We start from the raw sequence: 19,023 nt of genomic DNA, 5'->3' as shown, positions 1-19,023 counted from the left end.
GGGTGCTCTGGGTGCTGGGGAGGGCTGCCCCTGCCAGCGCAGGGCCTACCTCGAGCCTGGCCCCTGCCAGCGGCATGGGTGCTCTGGACCCCTGCAGCGGGCAGTTCTCTCCCTGGAGAAGCTCAGCAGTGAGCTGTGCCCACGGGGCATTCCCAGGTTTGCTGAGCCCCCCCCCGGGGTTGGAGCAGAATGAGGGCCACCTCGCCTGCAGTGTGGACGTCTGCAGTGTGGACGGCGGCCCCAGGGCCTCTTGTCCATGCACAGCGGGGGTGGAACCTTTTTTCTGCCAAGGGACGTGTAGGTGTTTCTAACATTCTGGGCCATACAAATGAATGGCGCCCCGCCTGCAGCTGCCTTGGCTGGACCGGGCGCTCCCCACCTGTGGTGCAGGGCTGTGGCCGCTGCCCAGCCGGCCTTAGTCCCCAGGAGACGCCAGAGCAGCCTGGCCCTGTGTGGACCCTGCAGCGTGTGCTGAGGCTCCCAGCCGGCGTGGCTACGGTCCCTGTGGACTGCGCTTCCTACCTGGCCCTTGGAGCGGTCAGCCGGGTTCCGGCGCCTGTCCACGTGCCCTGGTCCCCCGGCCTTGCAGGGAGGGAAGCCGTCGGGCCTCCTGCTTGCCGCCCCACTGCGAGGCGCGGCCGGGACCCGCGGCTGGCTTTTGTCCCTCGTCTGACCCCGCGGTCCGAGTTCGCGGGGGCGTGTCCTGTCCGTGGGGGCGGGACTTCCTCCGGAAGGGGCGCCGTCGCGGCCGCGCCAGGCGTGCCCGACGGCCTCGCTTCTGAGAGATCGCGGTGCCTGCGGTGCCCGGGTAACCCCTTGCTGCGCCTCAGGGGAGCTCGGTTGTCCTGCGGCGGTCCTCGCCACGTGCCTTCCGCTGGCCGCTTCCGCGCATTTCCGGGGCGGGAGGCCGGAAGTCCCGCCCCGGCGCTCGGGCGGGAATCGGGCGGTGCTGCGAGCCGCGCGGGTGTCCGCGCCTCCCTGCAGGCGGCACGATGGGTGGCCGCGTGCGGTTGCAGCAGGCGGTGGACACCGAGCTCACCGCGGACGCCGTGGCCTGGTGCCCGCTGCGGGGCCGCAGGCACCTTCTCGCGTGCGGGACCTACCAGCTGCGCGCGCCCGCCAGCCGCGAGGCCCAGGTGCGCCGTGCTCGCGGGGTCCCGCGGGGTCCCTGGGCGGGCGCGGGCCGGCAGTGACACCCATGCCTTCCCCGCAGAGCCCGCCGGGCGCCTCCGGGCCGCAGACGCGCGCGGGCCGCCTCTACCTGTACAGCTTCTGCGGGGACCGCCCCGCAGCCCCGCTGGCGGAGGCCCACCGGAGAGACGGCGCTGCCATCCTGGACGCCAAGTGGTACTGCGCGCCCGGGGCTGGGGTCTCTGTCCGGCCGGGGGCGCCTGGCCGCGTCCCCACGCCCGCGCTCTCTCCCTAGGTGCCACGTCCCGGTGGCCGGTTCCGCCCTCCTGGGCTTGGCCGACGCCGGCGGATCCGTGGAGCTGCTGCGCCTGGTGGAATCCGAGGTCAGCGGCGGCGGGGCGGCGGGGCGGGCCTCCCCCGGCTTGTGCCTCAGCACGGGGGCCGCGCTGTCGCTTTGCCTGTTACTCCGTGAGGACATCCCGGGCGCCCACAAGCTTGGGTTGACTCTGCTCTTGGCAGCGGCGTGGCCGGTAAAGCCGGCAGTGGACACACAGCGATGCAGGCGCTGTGAGGCCGGTTGTGGGTCCCGCCAGCGCTGACTCATGACGACCAGAGCCTGTAGGGAGAGGCCCTTGCTCAGGCCAGCTCAGAGCAGTGGCCTTGGTCTCAGGTTGAGGGAGGCAACACCTTGAACCTTCTCCTGGGCAGGAGCACCCAAGCGCAGCCTGCCCGGAGCTGCTGACGCAATGAAGTCCACCCGTTATTTTCAGCTTACTGGAGAGAGAGAAGGAGGGCTCCTGCACCTGCTGGTGCGCTCCCTGGATACCTACAACAGCAGGGGCTGTGCCAGGCTGAAGCCAGGAGCTGGGAACCCACCTAGGTCTACAACGTGGGTGGCAGGGAGCCAAGTACTGGAGCCATCACCCACCGCCTCCCAGGGTGTGTGTGAGCAGGGAACTGGATCAGAAGATTCAAGCTCAGGCAGTCTGATCTGTGACACAAGTGTCCTAACCATTGTGCCCAGTGCCCGCCCCTGCCAGACTGGTTAGATCTTGGAGAGGAACTGCCGTTCCTGGGATGGAAACCAGAGTAGAGGCCTCTCCGTCCTGTTCTCTGGAGACACGCCACTTGGGGGTGACGAGCACGTGCCAGCACCGGTTTTGCAGCCTGCATAGGAGCTGATAGTGTCTGGGGTGCTCAGAGTGAGTGAGTGTGAAAAACAGACTTCCTGGCCCCAAGGTCATGTGTGAGAATTTCCTCCCAGGTGTGCGAACTCCAGGGCTCCTGCCGGGTCCTGGCGTGTAGCAGGTAAAGATTTAGTGCCAGGCTGAAGTACGCACCTGTGACTCACGCACTTTGTTCCTGGGGGGAGTGGGTGGGGGGACAATGACTTACCTTGGCGGGAGTCCCTTTGTCTCCAGTAGAACAGCAGCTGCACGTTACAGCCGGCGTCCAGCCTTGTCCTGGACGAGCAGTGTCTGGCTTTGTCCCTGGACTGGTCCACGGGGAAGCTCGGGAGGTAAGGGCTCCTGATCTTTCCTGTTTGGATGACTTCGTGTTTTCTCCCCAGAGTGAGCCAAAGCCATCTGTTGCCCTGATCCTGTCCCCCAAGTCTGGCAACGTCGCCACTTGTCCCAGTTTACAGAAACAAAACCCTGGCATTTTGGGCTGATAGCGATGATGTTTTTGATGCTGGTTTCTTGCAGAAGCACTTGCCAGTCTGCAAAGTTCAGCCGGGCTTCTCCTTTGGTTCCCTGTGTCTAGTGCCGCTGACCAGCCCTTGCACATCATCAGCAGTGACTCCAAGGGGCAGCTGCACCTTCTGCTGGTGCACGAAGAGGGTTCGGGACTGCAGAGTGTGGCCTCCTGGCAGGCCCACGCATTCGAGGCCTGGATCGCCGCCTTCAACTACTGGCAGACTGACGTGGTGTATTCAGGTCGGTCTTCCTCCCTGGGCGTCACGGCTGTCTCTGACTTGCCGGGGCGGCATCCCCGAGGCTGGGATTCTGGTCCAGCGGGTCTCTGCGACAGAGGCTGTCACTGGCACTCCTCACTTAGGGTTCCTCAGAACTGCAGCGGCCTTAGCGGTGCTGAGGGCGGTGTCCTGAGGGAGAGCTGCCGTGTGCTCCTAGGACTCAGTTCCGTGCTTTTTGCCTGATCCTGTGGGCACAATGTTCGTTTTGTTGGATTTCCTTCCAAAAGAAGAAGGAAGCGTCGGAGAAAGTCTCATGAGGGGCTCAAGTGGGAGCGAGAAACGAGCAGCTTCTGTTTCCCAGTGGAGAAAACTTGGGCGGGGGGGGGTCTCAGGACCAAAGAGGAGCCACTGAATTCGCTAAACCCGAATGAAAGGTCTGACTGCTTTTCTCCCGTTCCTCATCTGTGGCAGTGGGTAGAGTCCCAGGTGCGAGCTGAGGTGGGGGACTCCTGTTTTCATCCCACCCAGGCACTTGGAGCTCTTTCTGCTCCTAACTCAGCACCGTTCGGCCTCCCCCACCTCCTGTCTCCCTCCTCCCTCTGCCGTCTCCCTGTGACCTCTCTTGCTTTCCGATTCACTTTTTTTTTTCTACTTTGTTGGCTCTGTTGCCTTGACACAAAAGCGTTCAGCGTCCTGTAGCTACTGTCTGGACGCCTTTCTCTGCTATCACTCTCCCAACTTTAGTCACTGTCTGTATTCTAGAAGCGACCACATTCAGATTGTTTAACCTAGACCTTTATTTAGAGACTGGGATCCGTTTACCTTGCTGGCTGCCCACTCCCGATGCTGGGGTGTTTCCTGCATCCCTTCCGTTCCAGGGACCCGGAGCTGAGCTCACTGTTTTGGTACTGCCTCTGCTGCAGACCCACTCCTCCCCGAGTTCTCCCTGTTGGGGCCACAGCCTGGTTGCATAGCTCTGAAACCTGGGAGTTGTCGTTGAGACCTGTGGCCCTTTACTCCCACGACCCAGCCTTGCTCATTTCTTCTTCTTCCTCTCCTCCTTCTTCTTCCTTCTCTTCCTCCTCCTTCCTCCCTCCTCCTCCCTCTTCTTCTTCATTTATTTATATATTTGAAAGGCAGAGTTAGTTACAGGGAGGGAGGGAGGGAGGGGGGGGGGAGGTCTTCCATCTGCTGGTTCACTCCCCAGATGGCCACAATGGCTGTAGCTGCTTCAATCCAAAGCCAGGAGCCTCTTCCAGGTCTCCCATGCAGAGTCAGGGGCCCAAGGACTTGGGCCATCTTCTGCTGCTTTCCCAGGCCATAGCAGAGAGCTGGATCAGAAGTGGAGCAGCCAGGACTCGAACTGGCTCCCATATGGCATGCCAGCACCACTAGTGGCTTTACCTGCTTTGCCACAGTGCCAGCCCCACCAACGCCTATCTGCAGGCGGCGGTTTTACTGGCTACGCCACAGCGCTGGCCTCAAGCCTTGTTTATTTCATCGTCTGAGTGCCTCGGAAGTGGCCATCTCCTCTTGCCTGCAGCCACCTGTCCAGGCTAACCACCTTCTGTCTGCTCACAGCAGAGCTCTGAGCGATGCCCCGTGTTCATTCCTGACCCTTCCCAGGCCAGGCTCCACACAGTAGCCCGAGCAGTTGCTTTCGAAACGTGCTCATCACTACAGCCATTGGTAGTTCCCACGTCATGGCAGGTAAAACCCAAAACTGAGGTTCCTCGAGGCCTTGGGGCATGTGGTCTTGGGTAGACGCCTCCCTGTTCTCTCAAGTCTCAGGGTCCCTCGTGTGAGGTGTCCTTCAGAAAAGAGCACGTTCAGAACACCGCCCCGGCCTGCCTGCACCACTGCTGGCATGGCCCTGCACCCTGCACACTGGTGATTCCCGTCTGACACTGTTCCTCCCTGAGGAACACCCTTCCCCGTGAACAGGCTCTGTGAGAGCCCTGGAGGTCTCACTTTTCACTTTCAGGGCCGCCGAGTCTTGCACTGGTGCTTCTGCCGTGCAGTTTGGCGGATGCAGAGCGCAGGCATAGCGGGGCGGTGGTTTGATGGCTGCCTCATTAGACATCAGCATGTACTGACTGAGCACTTTCCGTCTCTCATCGAAGTACCAACCAGGCCCGGCCCTGCTTAGCTTCCAAGGTCAGACGAGATTGGGCGCTTACAGGGTGGTGTGGCGTAGACAGCTGAGCACTTTCTGTCTGCTAAACACTGTTCTGGGTGTTTGGGACACGTCAGCGAACAAAACAGGCTGAACTCTGCTCATTGCGTCTGTTGTGTGCTACGAAGCACAACACGGACTATGCGAGGAGAGCGCACAGTGTTTCAGAGGTGCTAAGTGTTTTGGAAAGGAGGTACAGTGGAGAGTGAGGCCAGGGACCAGTGGGCAGAGGCGCAAGGCCCAAGGCTGGATGTGCCCGGCATGGGACAAGAGCCACCTACAGCCAGGAAAGAAAAGAGGAAAGATCGGACAGTGGCACCAGGCCCTGGCCTTGCAGCCTACAGGTTGAGATGGGAGCCATTGTGAGTGTTCGAGGAGTGGGGCGCACTTTCTGAAGTCCTGTCCAGTGGGATGCAAGTGCAGGCCGGAGCCTGGAGACCTGTCGGCCAGGTAGGGAAGGTGATTGGGTTCTGGGTGTGTGTGAGGGCACCTCCGTCAGGTGTGTGCTGCAGAATCGCAGTTCCTATTTCAGATTCCCCCATGGGTTTGGCCAGTGCCATAGTAGTCCTGTGTTTGCCCATGTCCTTGTGCCATTAGGGGTCCACAGTGTGTGTGCAGTGAATGCTGTTGGGCGGAGGAGAGTGGGTGAGTGGGTGAGGTTACCAGGTCAAGGCCTTTTCCTTTAGCTCCACTGCCTCCTCCCTGGTGCCCAGCTCTGGAGCTGTCCTCCCTACCATGTCACCGTCTGCCCTGTGTCTCTGTTGTTCTCTCAGATGGGTTACAAGTCAGAATCCCAAACGCCCTGTTTAATCCATCTGTTCAGTTCCACTAAAACAAGTGTTTTTTTTACTGTGATGTGACAGGATATTTCCCTGTAAAACATTGGGGGTCAGGGGCTAGCGCTCTGGCACAGTGGGCTAAAGCCCCAGCCTGCAGTGCCGGCATCCCATATGGGCGCCGGGTTGATTGCTCGCTGCTCCACTTCCTGTCCAGCTCTCTGCTATGGCCTGGGAAAGTAGTAGAAGATGTCCCAAGTCCTTAGGCTCCTGCACCCTTGTGGGAGACCTGGAAGAAGCTCCTGGCTCCTGGCTTTGGATTAGCGCAGCTCCGGCTGTTGCAGCCATCTGGGGAGTGAACCAACAAAATGGAAGACCTCTCTGTCTGTCTTTCAAATAAATAAATTAAATATTAAAAAAAAAATGGGGGTCAGGGAAAGCACTGTTGTATAGCAGGTAAAGCTGCCACCTGCAGTGCCAGCATCCCGTATTGGCGTCAGTTCGAGTCCCAGCTGCTCCACTTCCGATCCAACTCTGCTATGTCCTGGGAAAGCAGTGGAAGATGTCCCAAGTCCTTGGGCCCCTGCACCCGCATGGGAGACCCGGAAAAAGCTCCTGGCTTCAGATCAGCCAAGCTCTGGCCATTATGGCCATCTGGGGAGTGAACCAGTGGATGGAAGACCTCTCAGCCTCTGCCTCTAATTCAGCCTTTCAAATAAATAACTCTTACAAACAAAACAAAACAAAACACTTAGGGGTGTGTGGAAGTTTCCAGAGCCTTAGGCTTCCTGGTTGCTGCTTCCTGAGTACAGTCCCTGCTTAGGGACTCTTGGTGTGAACTAGCTCTTGGCAGGCAGAGGCTGTTTAGCCTCAAGTGGCCTGGGAATTCTTGGGAATGATGGCCACGTTCTTCCTCTTTCCCCAGTAGGCGCAGCCCAGCGAGCCCCCTCCTCAGTAGTGAGCTTTCCTTAGTCTGACCTCTGGGCTCTCCTGTCTGGAGTATCCTGAAAAATCACTCAAGGAAACTCCCTTCCCTGTGAGAGGGGTTTTCTGTCACCAGTGTTGTTGACGGGGTTGCTTCCACACAGGGGGAGACGATGGCCTTCTGAGAGGCTGGGACACCCGGATACCTGGCACTTCTCTGTTCACCAGCAAGAGGTAACTGGCTGAGGGGTCAGCCTGGCACTGCCCCTCCTGCATGGCGCTTTGCCTGGGTGGTCCCCACTGGGCACTGGCTCAGGAGCTGCCTTTGCTCGTAGACACTCGATGGGGGTGTGCAGCATCCAGAGCAGCCCCCACCAGGACCATGTGTTGGCCACAGGAAGGTGAGTGACCAGCAGCTCCCATCTGAGGGTAGGCACCTGAAGGGGAGACTGTCTTCAAGGGATGTGTGGACTGGGTCCCCTGGGAGATGTCCCTGCCCCTGTGGGAGTCAGAGCTGGCTTTCCCGTGTGCCCTTTGGTTTCAGTTACGATGAGCATGTTTTGCTGTGGGACACGCGGAACATGAAGCAGCCAGTGGCAGACACACCTGTGCAGGGCGGCGTGTGGAGGCTCAGGTGGCACCCTTTCCAGCACCACCTGCTCCTGGCGGCCTGCATGCATGGTGGCTTTAAGATCCTGGACTGCCAAAAGGCCCTGGGTGAGTGGGGACCCGAGCATCTATGACTCAGGACTGAGGCCTCTGATCTCTGCTTCCCAGCTCTTGCCGTAGCCTCTGTACCTTCCCAGGGCCCCCACACCTTGCCGTGACCCACAGCTGCACCCATTCCCTCACAGTTCAGGCACTCTGGTTCCTCCTGCAAGTCATTCTCTGAGTGCTGGCCCAGGAGCCTGGCCCGCCTCTGTGACCCGCCTGCCTGCAGGCAGTTTGGGCTCCCTGGCCCGATGTCCCTGTTTTGCTCACCATCTCTCTCTTGCTCTCCTTCTCACACGCGGGGAATCCAGCGTTGGTCTAGGGCACCTCTGCTCGTGCCCGAGCTGTGGGATGCTCCAGGGCAGACAGCCTCTCAGGGTAGGGTTCTCTGGACACGGGAACCCTAGCACGTCCCTCCCTCATCACTTAGCTCATGAACTACAAGCATGCCACTGCCTCCCAACCCCCGCAACGGGAACCGATTGGAACACCATCTCTTCTTCGTCTTAGCCACATGGCTGCTCCCGTGAGGGCTGTGCCAGCAGCGGCTCTGCTCTGTGGCAGGGAGCCTCCTCTGCAGCTCCCTATGTCCATTGCTTCTGGGGCATTTCTGTTAATTGGGTGAACCTGCCGTGATTGCTCATCCTGCAGCAGTTGAGATCTTCCCTCCTTACTGACGGAGGCAGCCACCCTAGTAAATTTCCCCTGGGCACTGCTTTTGCTACATTGCAGGCATTTCAGGGTGGTGTATATTTACTGTCGTTCACTTCAAGGTATTTTCCAGTTTCCCTGTGATCGTTTCTTGGCCACGAGTTACTTACAAGCGTGCCGGTTAATGTCCACATTAGGTGGAAGGTCCCACTTTCTGTGACTGACGTCGTCTTACTGCATTGTGGGTCCTTTTGAATTCACTGAGTTTGTTTCACAGCCCGCACGTGCACATGAGGAGTGTTTATGCTCATAGAAAATGCTCGCTATGAAAAAATCATGCGTGTGCTTCAATTGTGGCACCAAAAGAAACATCTTCTAAATTCTGTTTTCCAGGAGCTTTTTGAAGTTTATAATTCCTAGACATCTTGATGTGACAACCTTTTTATCATTGTAATGTGTCCTTTCTAGTAACATGTACTCATGTCATGTACTTTAAAGGTGGAGTGACAGACTGATGGTCCATCCCCTGGTTCATTCCCCAGATGCCTGGAGCAGCCAGGGCTGGGCTAAGCCAAACCCAGGAGACAGGAACTCCATCTGGGTCTCCCACATGGGTGGCAGGGGCTCAGCATTTGAGCCATTATCTACTGCCTCCAGCATGCATTAGCAAGAAGTTGGACTGGAAGTGGAGCAGCTGGGACTTGAACCAGTACTCCAGTCTAGGATATAGATATGTCAAATGGCAGCTTAACCCCATGTCACAAGCCCACCTCCCATTTTTTTGCTTTTTTTTTTTAAAGATTTATTTTATTTATTTGAAAGGCAGAATTACACAGAGAGAGGTCTTCCATTTGCTTATTCACTCCCCAATTGGCTGCATCAGCTGGAGCTGCGCTGATCTGAAGCCAGGAGCTTTCCCCGGGTCTTCCCAGGCAGGTACATGGGCCCAAGGACTTGGGCCATCTTCTGCTGCTTTCCTACGACGTAGCAGAGAGCCGGATTGGAACTGGAGCAGCCAGGTCTTAAACCCATGCCCATATAGGATGCCGGCACTGCAGGTGGCGGCTTTACCTGCTATGCCACAGCGCCGGCCCCTTGGGCCATCTTCTACTGCTTTCCTAGGCCATCACAGAGAGCTGGATAGGAAGTGGAGCAGCTGTGACAGCAACTGGTGCCCATATGGGGTGCCGGCACTGCAGGCTGGGGTTTCAAGCCACCGCGCCACAGCGCTGGCCACTGTTATGCTGGTGCTAGTGAAACCACGCAGCTTTGCCGGGAGAGCTGCTGCCTGCTGCAGCTTTGCCGTCCTCTTCCTGTCCATGTGCTCCCTCTTGGACTCCAAAGTGTCTTGCAGTTGGGGTTGCGCATCTTTGCAGGGTGTCATTGGTCCCCTCACTGGTGACGTGCACTGTCAGGCTCGTGCTGGCCCGATGGCACCACACGGGGGAGCTCTTTCCTTCTGTGTCATTAATGAGTGCTGCAGCACTTTTTTTTTTAAGAGTTATTTGAGGGGCCGGCGCTGTGGCGCAGTGGGTTAAAGCCCTGGCCTAAAGCTCCGGCATCCCATATGAGCGCCGGTTCTAGTCCCGGCTGCTCCTCTTCCCATCCAGCTCTCTGCTATGGCCTGGGAAAGCAGTAGAAGACGGCCCAAGTCCTTGGGCCCCTGCACCCACATGGGAGACCCAGAAGAATCCCCTGGCTCCTGGCTTTGGCTCAGCGCAACTCTGGCCATTGTGGCCAATTGGGGAGCAGATGGAAGACCTCTCTCTCTTTCAAATAAATAAAATAAATCTTTTTTAAAAAAGAGTTATTTGAAAGGCAGATACTGAATACTGAGAGAAAGAGCTGGTGCTGTGCCTCTGCCGCCCCCGTGGGAGACCGAGAAGCTCTGGCTTCAGACCTACTCAGCTCCAGCCGTTCCAGCAGTCTGGGGAGTAAACCAGTGGATAGAAGATGGATCTGTCTCCCCCTCTCTGTAACTCTGCCTGTAACATAAATAGATCTAAAGAAAGGAGTACCTTTCAGAAATAATTTTTACACAACTCCATCTATATTTGGAAAAGACGTAATACCAGACAAAACGTCTTCCTGTGTTTTAAGATTTATTTATTTGGAAGGCAGAATTAGTGAGCAGGCTTCTTTCTGCTCGGTCACTCCCCAGATGGCTGCAGTGGCCAGGGCCAGGGTTGAGCCAGGCTGAAGCCAGGGTCCTGGAACTCCATCCAGCTGTCCCCCGTGCGTGGCAGCAGCCCAAGTACCTGAGCCGTCATCTGCTGCTTCCCAGGGAGCTGGAGCAGAAGCGACTCGCCTTCCTCTAGTTTCCTGGCTGCTCTGACAGCGTGGGGCCTTGCTCTTGGACCACTGCCCCCTCACGGCCACACCTCACCCTCTCTGTTTCTGGGGTCCTTTGCTGCATGGCTGTGTGCCAGTCCCCCCACCCTCCACGTGGCTGTAACAGCGCCGCACGAAGCAGGAGGTCGTGCGCTACCCTGCAGCTGCTGTCCGAGCCCGTTCTCTGTGCCCTCACCAAGAGCAGCACAGCCACGGCCGTCTGGCTCCTCAGCGAGCTGGTTTTCAGTTCCGTACATGCTTGTGTCCCGTTTGCTCATGCAGCTCCTTCCCACCCTTCACTTTTTAAGTCTTAACTGCGGCGTATTCCCCTGAGAAGCCTTGTGACTTGAGCTGGAAACATGCCCTCACGTGTGGTTCCATGGCCGTCTGGTTTCTCTGAGGCACACCCAGCACTGCAAGCGACGTCTGGCTTTCTTTGCCACCTGTCCACATCCTGATTCCTTTGCAGGACACAGAAAGTAAAGTTTGCTGCTGCCCAGTAAACTATTCGTAAGGGAGGGGCTGCTCAGGTTGGGGTCTCCCTTGAAGGGTGGACAGGGGCCACCTGGGGACTTGACCACTTGTGACATTGTATTTCTCTGTGCTCTTGTCTCTCGCTCCAGAGAAGCAGGAGGCAACAGTCTTGGTGTCCCACACGATGCCCAACTCGCTGGTATATGGGGCCGACTGGTCCTGGCTCCCGTCCTGTTCACCACAGCCCGGGCCCTCCTCATCGGCCTTTCCACGCAGCAACGAGGGAGCCAGACCAGCAGACACAGCCACAAACAAGCCCCCGGGGCCCTCTCTCGACCACCTAGTGGCCAGTAAGGGGGAGGACCACGCAAGATCCCCAGGCACAGTCAACCCACTGGCCTCTCTCCTACCGCTCACAGAGATGAGCAGCAATGGCAGTCAGCTGCACGCCACAGCCAAGGCGTGCAACTGTGACCCTGACCTGCAAGAGGCAAACTTGGATGGCAGCCTCCTGGCCACCTGTTCATTCTATGATCACGTTCTCCACCTTTGGAAATGGGAAGTGAACGGAGCTCAAGACCCTCCCCCCAGCCACGCTGAGGAAACTGCCCAATGCAGGCGGCCAGCGTCTGTCAGCAAGGCTTCCCTGCAGGACCACTGAAGAGCCCTGGTGTCTACCTGGCAGGGACTGGGGCACCAGCCCACAGCTTGTTACTTCTCAGGTGATGTTGACCTTCAGCCCTTTGGCTTATGTTAATTAAAACAAGCCCGAGAAGTTACTGTTACGTCAGAAGTAACTCTGGATGGACATTAAAAGGCCACCTTGGAGTAGGCATTTGGGACACCCATGATGCACATCAGAGTGGCTGCCTTGGGGCTGGTGTTGTGGCTTAGCAGGTAAAGCTGCCGCTTATTATGGAGTCCCGTGTGGGCACAGGTTCGAGTCCTGGCTGCTCCACTTCCAACCCAGTTCCCTGGAAATGCACCAGGCAAAGCAGGGGAGGATGGTCCAAGTGCTTGGGCCCCCCCTGCACCCACATCGGAGAGCCAGATGAAGCGCCTGGCTCCAGCATGGCCCAGTGCCAGCTGTTGCAGCCATTTGGGGAGTGAACCAGTGGGTGGAAGACCTCTGTATCTCTTTATAACTCAAATAAATATATATATATTTTTAAAGTGTCTCAGTTGGAGTCTTAGCTCCTGCTTCCTGCAAATACACAACTTGGGAAGCAGTAGGCGAAGTCCCAAGTTACCTGGACCCCTGCCACCTACATGGGAGGTCCAGATGGAGTTTGTGGCTCCTGGCTTTGGCTGTTGTGAGCATATGGTGGGTAAATCAATAGATGGGAACTCTTGGTCTCAAATTTTAAATCACATCGTGGAACCATGAAACTATGCAGATGAGCGACGGGAAGACAGGGAGGCTTCTGGGTTGTGCTGGGATCATTAGCCTGCGATGTGGGCCGTCTACAGGGCACCCACTCCTCACTGTGGAGTAACTGGGATGCCCCTGATGTCTTGTCTGGGAGGAGCTGCGTGGCTGAAGTGCGGAATGCCAGCAGCCCGGGCTGTCCAGACTTCCCTGCATCCCTACCTCGGGCCCAGGACGACCTTTCACCAAGCCGAGCTGTGGTCCCGCGTGGCCTGCCTGGGCAGTGAGTGGAATCTGCCGCGTGACCACGTGACCTGATGCCACCCACACAGACACCCCGTGGGGACGCGAAGGGCTTTTAATGGACAAGGGGCGCGGGAAGGCCCCCGGGGCGGGAGTCAGCGCGGGAAGTTCTTGGGGTACAGCTGGAAGAGCTTGCCCTCCTGGGTGCGCTCGAAGCCGTACTTCTCCAAGTTCTCGGGGTCGAAAGCACCTTCTCGAAAGTCCTTCTCGATCGCAGGGGCCGCGGTGTCCAGGAACAGCGCTTTGGCCGTCAGGGGCTCGTCGGCGCCCGCGGGGGCGCGGTAGGACACGTAGGGCTTGAGCTTGAAGCCGGCCAGGTCCGGCACCACGAACTCCGGAGCCATCTCCTTCACCGGCACGAACCTCCCGCCCGAGGCGCGCACGCCGGTGCCCTTGGCGCCGCGGCCCTTGTTGAAGGTGCGCGGCCCGCGCTTGCTCGTCCACTGGCTCATGCGGTCCGCACCGCGGACCAGGCCCCGGGTCACCGCGGTCAGGATGCCCATGCGTGCCCTGCGACGAGATGAGCTGTGAGACCCACGGTCACGGCCACCCGCCGAGCTGCCGGGGCGCGGACCCCGCGCGCGCACCCACCTGGACGGAGACGCGGCCCGCCGCTCCCACTCGGTCCGTGCAGCGCGACCCCGGCCACCGCCTCGCTCCGCTTCCGGCCGCCGGCACCACGCAGCAAGGGCGTCTTCGATTGGCTGCCGCCGCCGCCAGCGGGCGTGGCCGCAAGGGCCTCAGCCAATGCGCGGAGAGGTCCGGAGTCGGGCGCGGGCGCGCGGGACCCGAGTCACCGCCCCGCGCCCGAGGGCGCTGCTCCGGGCCGAGGCGCTCTGGGGCGGGGGTGGCGCTCCCGGGCTGAGGCGCTGAGGGCAGGGGCGCCCTCAGGCCCTCGCCCTGAGCCGGGACGCGCGGCCGCGGGCGTCCTCCGCGCTCCGCGCCGCCTCAGTTCCAGTGACAGCCTGAGGCGGGGCGCGCGGGCGGAGTGCGCAGCCGCCCTGCCTGCCCCGAGCACCTCCTGAGGGCCGGGGTCCTCTTTCACCGCGCGCCCGGCCTGCGGGGCTCCCAGGGCCGTCGTGGTCCCCGAGGTCATCGTTTGGGTCCCCCGAGTCCGACCGCGCTGGGTCCTGTCCCTCCTCAGCCCTAGGCCCCGCCCCGGCCCTGGAGAGGGACAAACTCGCGCGCAGCTGCCCTAGGCCTGGCGGGGCCGCCCGGACCCTGCCTGGACCTGCCCGGCGCTGCGCCCAGTGACTCGTTTCCCCGCTGGCCACGTGAGGGCTGCTGACGGAGGGACGGGCTCTGAGCCAGGCAGTTTCTCTTCAGAGAGCAGAGTGTGCTGCAGACTTCCCGTGCAAACCTAATCTGGCCTGGGGAGCCCCCGGGGAGGGCTGACCCCGCGGCCGCCCAGGTGCCGCCCCTTCAGCTATGGAGGAGGAAGAGGCCTGCCCGGAGGTGGGTAGGTGGGTACGGGGCGTGAGGAGGCCGCCGGGCGCCGAGGCGGGACCGCGGCCCGCTCACGCTCTGCGTGGTGGTTCCCTCTGCGACTTGCAGCGCTGGTTTTGTGCAGTGTCGCTGTCCCAATCTGTAGCCGCACCGCGAAGCGTTTACTCACGAGCCGGGAATTAGACCCCTTAAGACAATCTCCGGAGCTAGAAAAGCCTGGGGCTGCCAATATGGTGCAGAGGGCTTCAGCCGCGGCCTGCAGCACCGCCATCCCATGTGGGCACGGGTTCGAGTCCCAGCTGCTCCACTTCCAATCCAGCTCCCTGCTAACGCGCCTGGGAAAGCGGTAGAGATGGTCCAAGTGCCTGGACCCCTGCACCCACCTGGGAGACTCCGCTGAAGCTTCCGGCTCCCCCAGCCCTAGCTGTTGTGGCCATCTGGGGAGTGGACCAGCAGATGGAAGAACTCTTAATTCTGCCTTTCAAATAAAAAAAATATTAAAAAAAAAAAAAAGCTAGAAAAGGCTGACGGGAAGAGGTTAGGGCTGCCCATGTGATCGGCCTTTCCTTGGTAGACAGACCTCATGGTCACGGCTCAGAGGGACAGCGGTTACTTAAGTGAAGGGCGTGGTTGTGGTGCTGTCATGCCCCCACTTGGGGCCTGTTTGGGAGCTGAGCCTGGAGGAGTTGTGGGAATATGTTTCCCGGGTATTTTATTCCAGGCTTTTGCCGCTGGACAGGAGGCTGCCTAAGGGGAAGAGAGGAGAGTCTGTGAGGACGCAGAGCTGCCCCCGGTTTAGTGGACCCCTTTATGGGGTAAGGGTGGAGTTTGGGTGGGGGTCATGGCATCTCCTCTGACGCGTGTTCATGGTGTCCTGTTGGTGCCGGAGGGGACTCGGGTGCATCATGGGAAAGCAGCTGTGCTGGATTAGGAGGGAGGGAGAGGAGTTAGGGTGCAGGGCTAGGGGCAGACACTGCAGGGAAAATCCAGCCCTTTCATTTCCTGATTGACACCTTGCCTAGACGGCGTCTTTATGTCAGCGACAGTGCTGCCTTAAGATCAGGTCACCTTGCAACGGCGCGGCTGTCTTGGTTTGTGTGAGCACACGCAGCAGGGAGGCCACCTGATGGCACTTCTCTCAGGACAGAGGGGCCTCTCTGTGGTTGTTAGCTCAGGACTCAGGACTTGTGCGCTTCCAGAGCTAGGTTCAAAGGGCTGAGTCTTCTGGGCTGCTCCTTTGCGGTTCTGGTGTGGCAGCCTTCCTTGGACCCTGTCCAGAGTGTCCTTCAGATATCCGCAGGTCTTCTGGCACAGCTTGCTGTGGCTAAGTCCTGGCTCTCTGAAGGTCGGGCGCCGAGTTAGTGCCTGGTTTGTATAGAAACCCGAAAGGACAGAAAGGCTGTCTCCCCAACCCACCCAGCTCCTGGCTGCGTGGGAGAAAGGTGCGGATTCAGGATGAAGGGCCAGTGGCTGCTTGTCTGGCTTCTTTCTTTATCGTGTTTTCTCTTGGACCTGTTAGGGAACCAGCAGCATCCTGTGCTGGCTTCCCACCTCACCATCCCGCTTGGACCTCTCTTCCCCCCTCACATCCCCCAGCATACAGTAGGATACTGGCACATGCAGCCCTCTCTACTGTTTCTTTTTTGCTTGGTGAACTGATACAGAATGTTCTCAAATCCAGAGGTTCCAGGGGACTTCCAGGCACGGCTCTGTGGGCCCCATGGGCCTTATGCAGGGCCTTGAGTGGTGGCCATTGTCTCCCATGTGACTAGGGCTTGTTTCCCTTCCACCTGTGTCTCGGGGAGCCGGAGCTCTCAGGACTCAGGTGTGTTGGGGATGTGTGGGGCATCTGTTGTCCACAGCATGAGCCCCAGGAACCTGAGGTAGACAAGTGGCCCTGAAAGCTTCTTGGCTGGTGGGCTTAGAGGACCTCAGCCCCTGGTGAGGTCGCCTCTCGCCGGAAATCTCCATAGCCATTGAATCCCCCTGACCCACAGCTCCGTTCTTGCTGCCCTGACTCCTTGTCCATGCAGATCATTTGATTCTGTTCCAGACTGGCTTCTGCCTGGGAAGTGCCCTGCGCTTCTGGGGGCTGCTGCTCATGGAGGAGCATTCACAGTCCACCATGGTAACACCTCCCAGGCCTCTCGGGTGGCATCTGGGCGGGCCTGTGGCTGAGGTGGCCTTGCTGACGCATGTCTGGTGTCCCCTCTTGCTCAGCTGATGGGGATTGTGATCGGAGCCCTCCTGGCACTGGCCTTTGTTGGCAGCATCATCTTTCTTGTGTCTAGAAGAGTTGAGAGATCTCGTGAGTACCTTGGTTGGGACCAGGTTCAGAGGGTGGAGAAGCTGGGACACTGGTGTTGCACTCCAGTGGCCTGTCCGGGCTCAGGAGGCCAAGACTACTCAGAACCTTTTCTGCCCTCATTTCCTGAGCAAGACTCCAGGGAGAGGAGATGAGGCCCCCTCCTCCTACGCAACAGGGCTGTCACCTAGACCCTTCCCTTACTCTGACTCCATGGTAGCTGGGGTGGGACTGGCACCTGAGTTTCCAGGGCCTGGCTCAGTGCCACAGCTGTGTGGTACACCAGGGAAGCTCACAGCATGTACTTGTGCAGCCTGCCCTGGCAGAGCCCTCCCCTCTCACAGTTTCCCAGCCACCCCTTCTCTCCCCTTACAGGACAGACACAGCCCACTCCTCAGTACAGATTCCGGAAAAGAGACAAAGTAATGTTCTATGGCCGGAAGATCATGAGAAAGGTAAGTGTAGTGCAGTCTCCCCAGTCTGACCACCTTGGTCAGTGTTCTGGCCTCTCTGCAGCCCCTGCCAAACCCAGCACGTTTTGCCTGGAGGTACCTTTCCCCACTCAACTCAACTGGTGGGGCAGCCCCGGAGGCTCTGGGGGAGGTGGAGTAAAGGACCCAAGTGGGAAAAGATGGTGGTCTCTGGCACTCTGAAGTGCACACTTGCTGTGAAGGAGAACAGGACACGATGTCACTTCCCTGGGGACAGGTGGGTGCATTGGTCCTAGTGCCCAGATGGGTGGTCTCTGCCAGGACTTGGGGGGCTGAGCTGAGGAAGGAGTCAGCCCCCTGAGACTAGGTATCCAAGTTCCCCAAAGACCTGCATGTTCACCCCCAAGGTAGATGCTGTGTTGACTCATTGTTCAGTATCAGTAGGGGTTCTGGAACCTTCTAAACCACAGATTCCTGAGTCCTCACATGTTGGGGTCCAGGAATCCACATTTAGCAAGCCATAATCAGGGGATAGGCAGCCTGGCTTAGCTCTTTCTGGTCTTCAGCTAATGGGCAGTTAATAGACCCACCAGATCCAGCAATTCCCAGGAATCACTTGGAATGAGTCTAAATCTCCTCTGTAGAAACCCTGAAAAGCTCAAAGGGTGTGGGTCTTCGGTCCGCATCAGGATCTGCATGGCCAGCTGTGCTGAGTCAGGGGCCATACACGAAGGACCTGGAGCAGGGTCTTGGAGGTCAGGTGGGGTGGCCATTAACCAGCAGACCCAGGAAAGTTGTGCAGTGGTCAGTGAGAGGGGCTGGGAGATCAGGGACCCCAGGACCTAAAGGAAGAGTCACAGTGATGGAAACACCAGCAAGGGCCACTGGACCCGGTGTGATGGGCTCAGGCAGAGGCCACGAAGCAATGGTGCCTGAGCGAGGCTGCAGACAGAAAGGGCGGCACGCTAGAGCCCCTCGGTCGTGACCGCTGCTGTGCTGGGCAGAGGATGGGTGCTGTCAGAGAACGTTCCGCACCCGGGGCAGATGGGGCAGTGGCTGCTGGCTAGAAGGTGGACTGAACAGTGGTAGGCTTTTAAAGGGTTGTGGGAAGGGACTGTGGTGACCCAAATGGAAGAGGAGGGGTGGGGGCAGCAGGCATGAAGCTCTTTGGGCACAGTGAGAACAGTCCTGTGCTGTGAGCTACGCACTTGTCAATGGCAATGTCCCCTTTGAGAGTGGCCCTTAAGGTGGGGGGGATGGCACAGCTGTACCCTGGCAGCTGACATCAGGAGTGCAGGCTGCCCACCCACGCCTTGCCAGATGGTCACTTATTGTCTCTTTGGTCTGCAGGTGACCACGCTGCCCCACGCACTGGTCGGGAACACTGCTGCACCCCGGCTGCGGACCCGGAAGAGGGCCAAGGTGCTCTCTTTGGCCAAGAGGTACTGGAGCATCCCGCAGATCACACAACCCCAGTGGCCCCCTGGTGGGGACAGAGAGCCCACAGGGTCCTCCCCACAGCCACAGGCATGTCGCTGTTCCCAGGGTGAGCAAATCTTGGCCCCACAGGATTCTGCGTTTCAGGAAGGAGTATCCCACCCTGCAGCCCAAGGAGCCGCCACCATGCCTGCTGGAGGCCGGCCTCAGCGAGTCTGACGTGCAGAGCTCTCAGCTGCCCTCGGAAGTCCTGTACATGTTGAAGAGCGTTCGGTGAGACAGTGAGGGTGGGAGGCCTACCGTGCCCACTCCCCCGCGGTGTCACTCGCGACTGTCTTCAGCTTGGCTCCCCTGTGGTGGCTGGCAAAGCCGTGTGGCTGCTGCCCCCTGGCCCGTGGGCGGTTCACGTGTTGTCACGGTCACAGTGCAGTGTTGGGCAGCAGAGCCTCGGGAGGTGCTTGCGTCCTTGCCAGTGCTTTCTTGTTCTGTGAACTGTTTGTCAGTGTTTCCTCCTTCAGTAACGAATGCAGATCAAGTGAGCCGTGTGTGGCTGCGTGTCTGGGTCCCTCCCCTTCCCCGTCTTGCCATCAGGCCCTGCAGGGTACCCCTTCCTCTTGTTCACCTGGCTCATCCCAGGAAGCAC

The 19,023-nt window shown here is 59.1% G+C and overlaps 3 protein-coding genes across 10 annotated transcripts in view; 2 read left to right on the top strand and 1 right to left on the bottom strand.

Moving 5' to 3' along the window:
• Positions 1–13: 13 nt before the first annotated feature.
• On the top strand, positions 14–12,262 carry DPH7 (diphthamide biosynthesis 7). 3 transcript variants are annotated; one of them, XM_070059707.1, is made up of 9 exons: positions 14–1,136; positions 1,214–1,347; positions 1,427–1,514; positions 2,556–2,650; positions 2,838–3,068; positions 7,087–7,156; positions 7,258–7,323; positions 7,467–7,639; positions 11,239–12,262. In XM_070059707.1, the coding sequence occupies exons 1-9, from the start codon at positions 190–192 to the stop codon at positions 11,748–11,750; spliced, it is 2,316 nt and encodes a 771-aa protein (XP_069915808.1). In that variant the 5' UTR covers positions 14–189; the 3' UTR covers positions 11,751–12,262. The 3 variants fall into 3 exon arrangements, with proteins under 3 accessions (XP_069915808.1, XP_069915809.1, XP_008249416.1); XM_008251194.4 differs by having other exon boundaries at positions 863–1,136; positions 2,896–3,068; XM_070059708.1 differs by lacking the exon at positions 2,556–2,650 and having other exon boundaries at positions 2,896–3,068.
• Positions 12,263–12,798: 536 nt separating this feature from the next.
• Positions 12,799–13,264, bottom strand: MRPL41 (mitochondrial ribosomal protein L41). Its single transcript, XM_002723053.5, has one exon. It carries the CDS (start codon positions 13,262–13,264, stop codon positions 12,857–12,859), a length of 408 nt encoding a protein of 135 aa, XP_002723099.1. The 3' UTR covers positions 12,799–12,856.
• An 813-nt stretch (positions 13,265–14,077) lies between these two features.
• PNPLA7 (patatin like phospholipase domain containing 7) overlaps positions 14,078–19,023 on the top strand; it is an 84,205-nt gene continuing 79,259 nt past the window's right edge. For all 6 annotated transcript variants that reach the window (XR_007916455.2, XM_051838879.2, XM_051838876.2 and 3 more), the window contains exons 1-6: positions 14,078–14,216; positions 16,261–16,335; positions 16,428–16,515; positions 16,888–16,967; positions 18,294–18,385; positions 18,513–18,653. Coding sequence is in view for 5 of the 6 variants with exons in the window: in XM_051838879.2 (XP_051694839.2) it covers positions 14,190–14,216; positions 16,261–16,335; positions 16,428–16,515; positions 16,888–16,967; positions 18,294–18,385; positions 18,513–18,653 (503 nt within the window). In the remaining variant the exon portion in view is untranslated. The remainder of the gene's footprint in view (positions 14,217–16,260; positions 16,336–16,427; positions 16,516–16,887; positions 16,968–18,293; positions 18,386–18,512; positions 18,654–19,023) is intronic.

The sequence above is a fragment of the Oryctolagus cuniculus genome, chromosome 1 (genome assembly GCF_964237555.1).
Source record: "Oryctolagus cuniculus chromosome 1, mOryCun1.1, whole genome shotgun sequence".
Lineage (NCBI taxonomy): Eukaryota > Metazoa > Chordata > Mammalia > Lagomorpha > Leporidae > Oryctolagus > Oryctolagus cuniculus.
The sequence above is the reverse complement of the archived record's forward strand: the minus strand, read 5'-3'. Positions and strand labels throughout refer to the sequence as shown.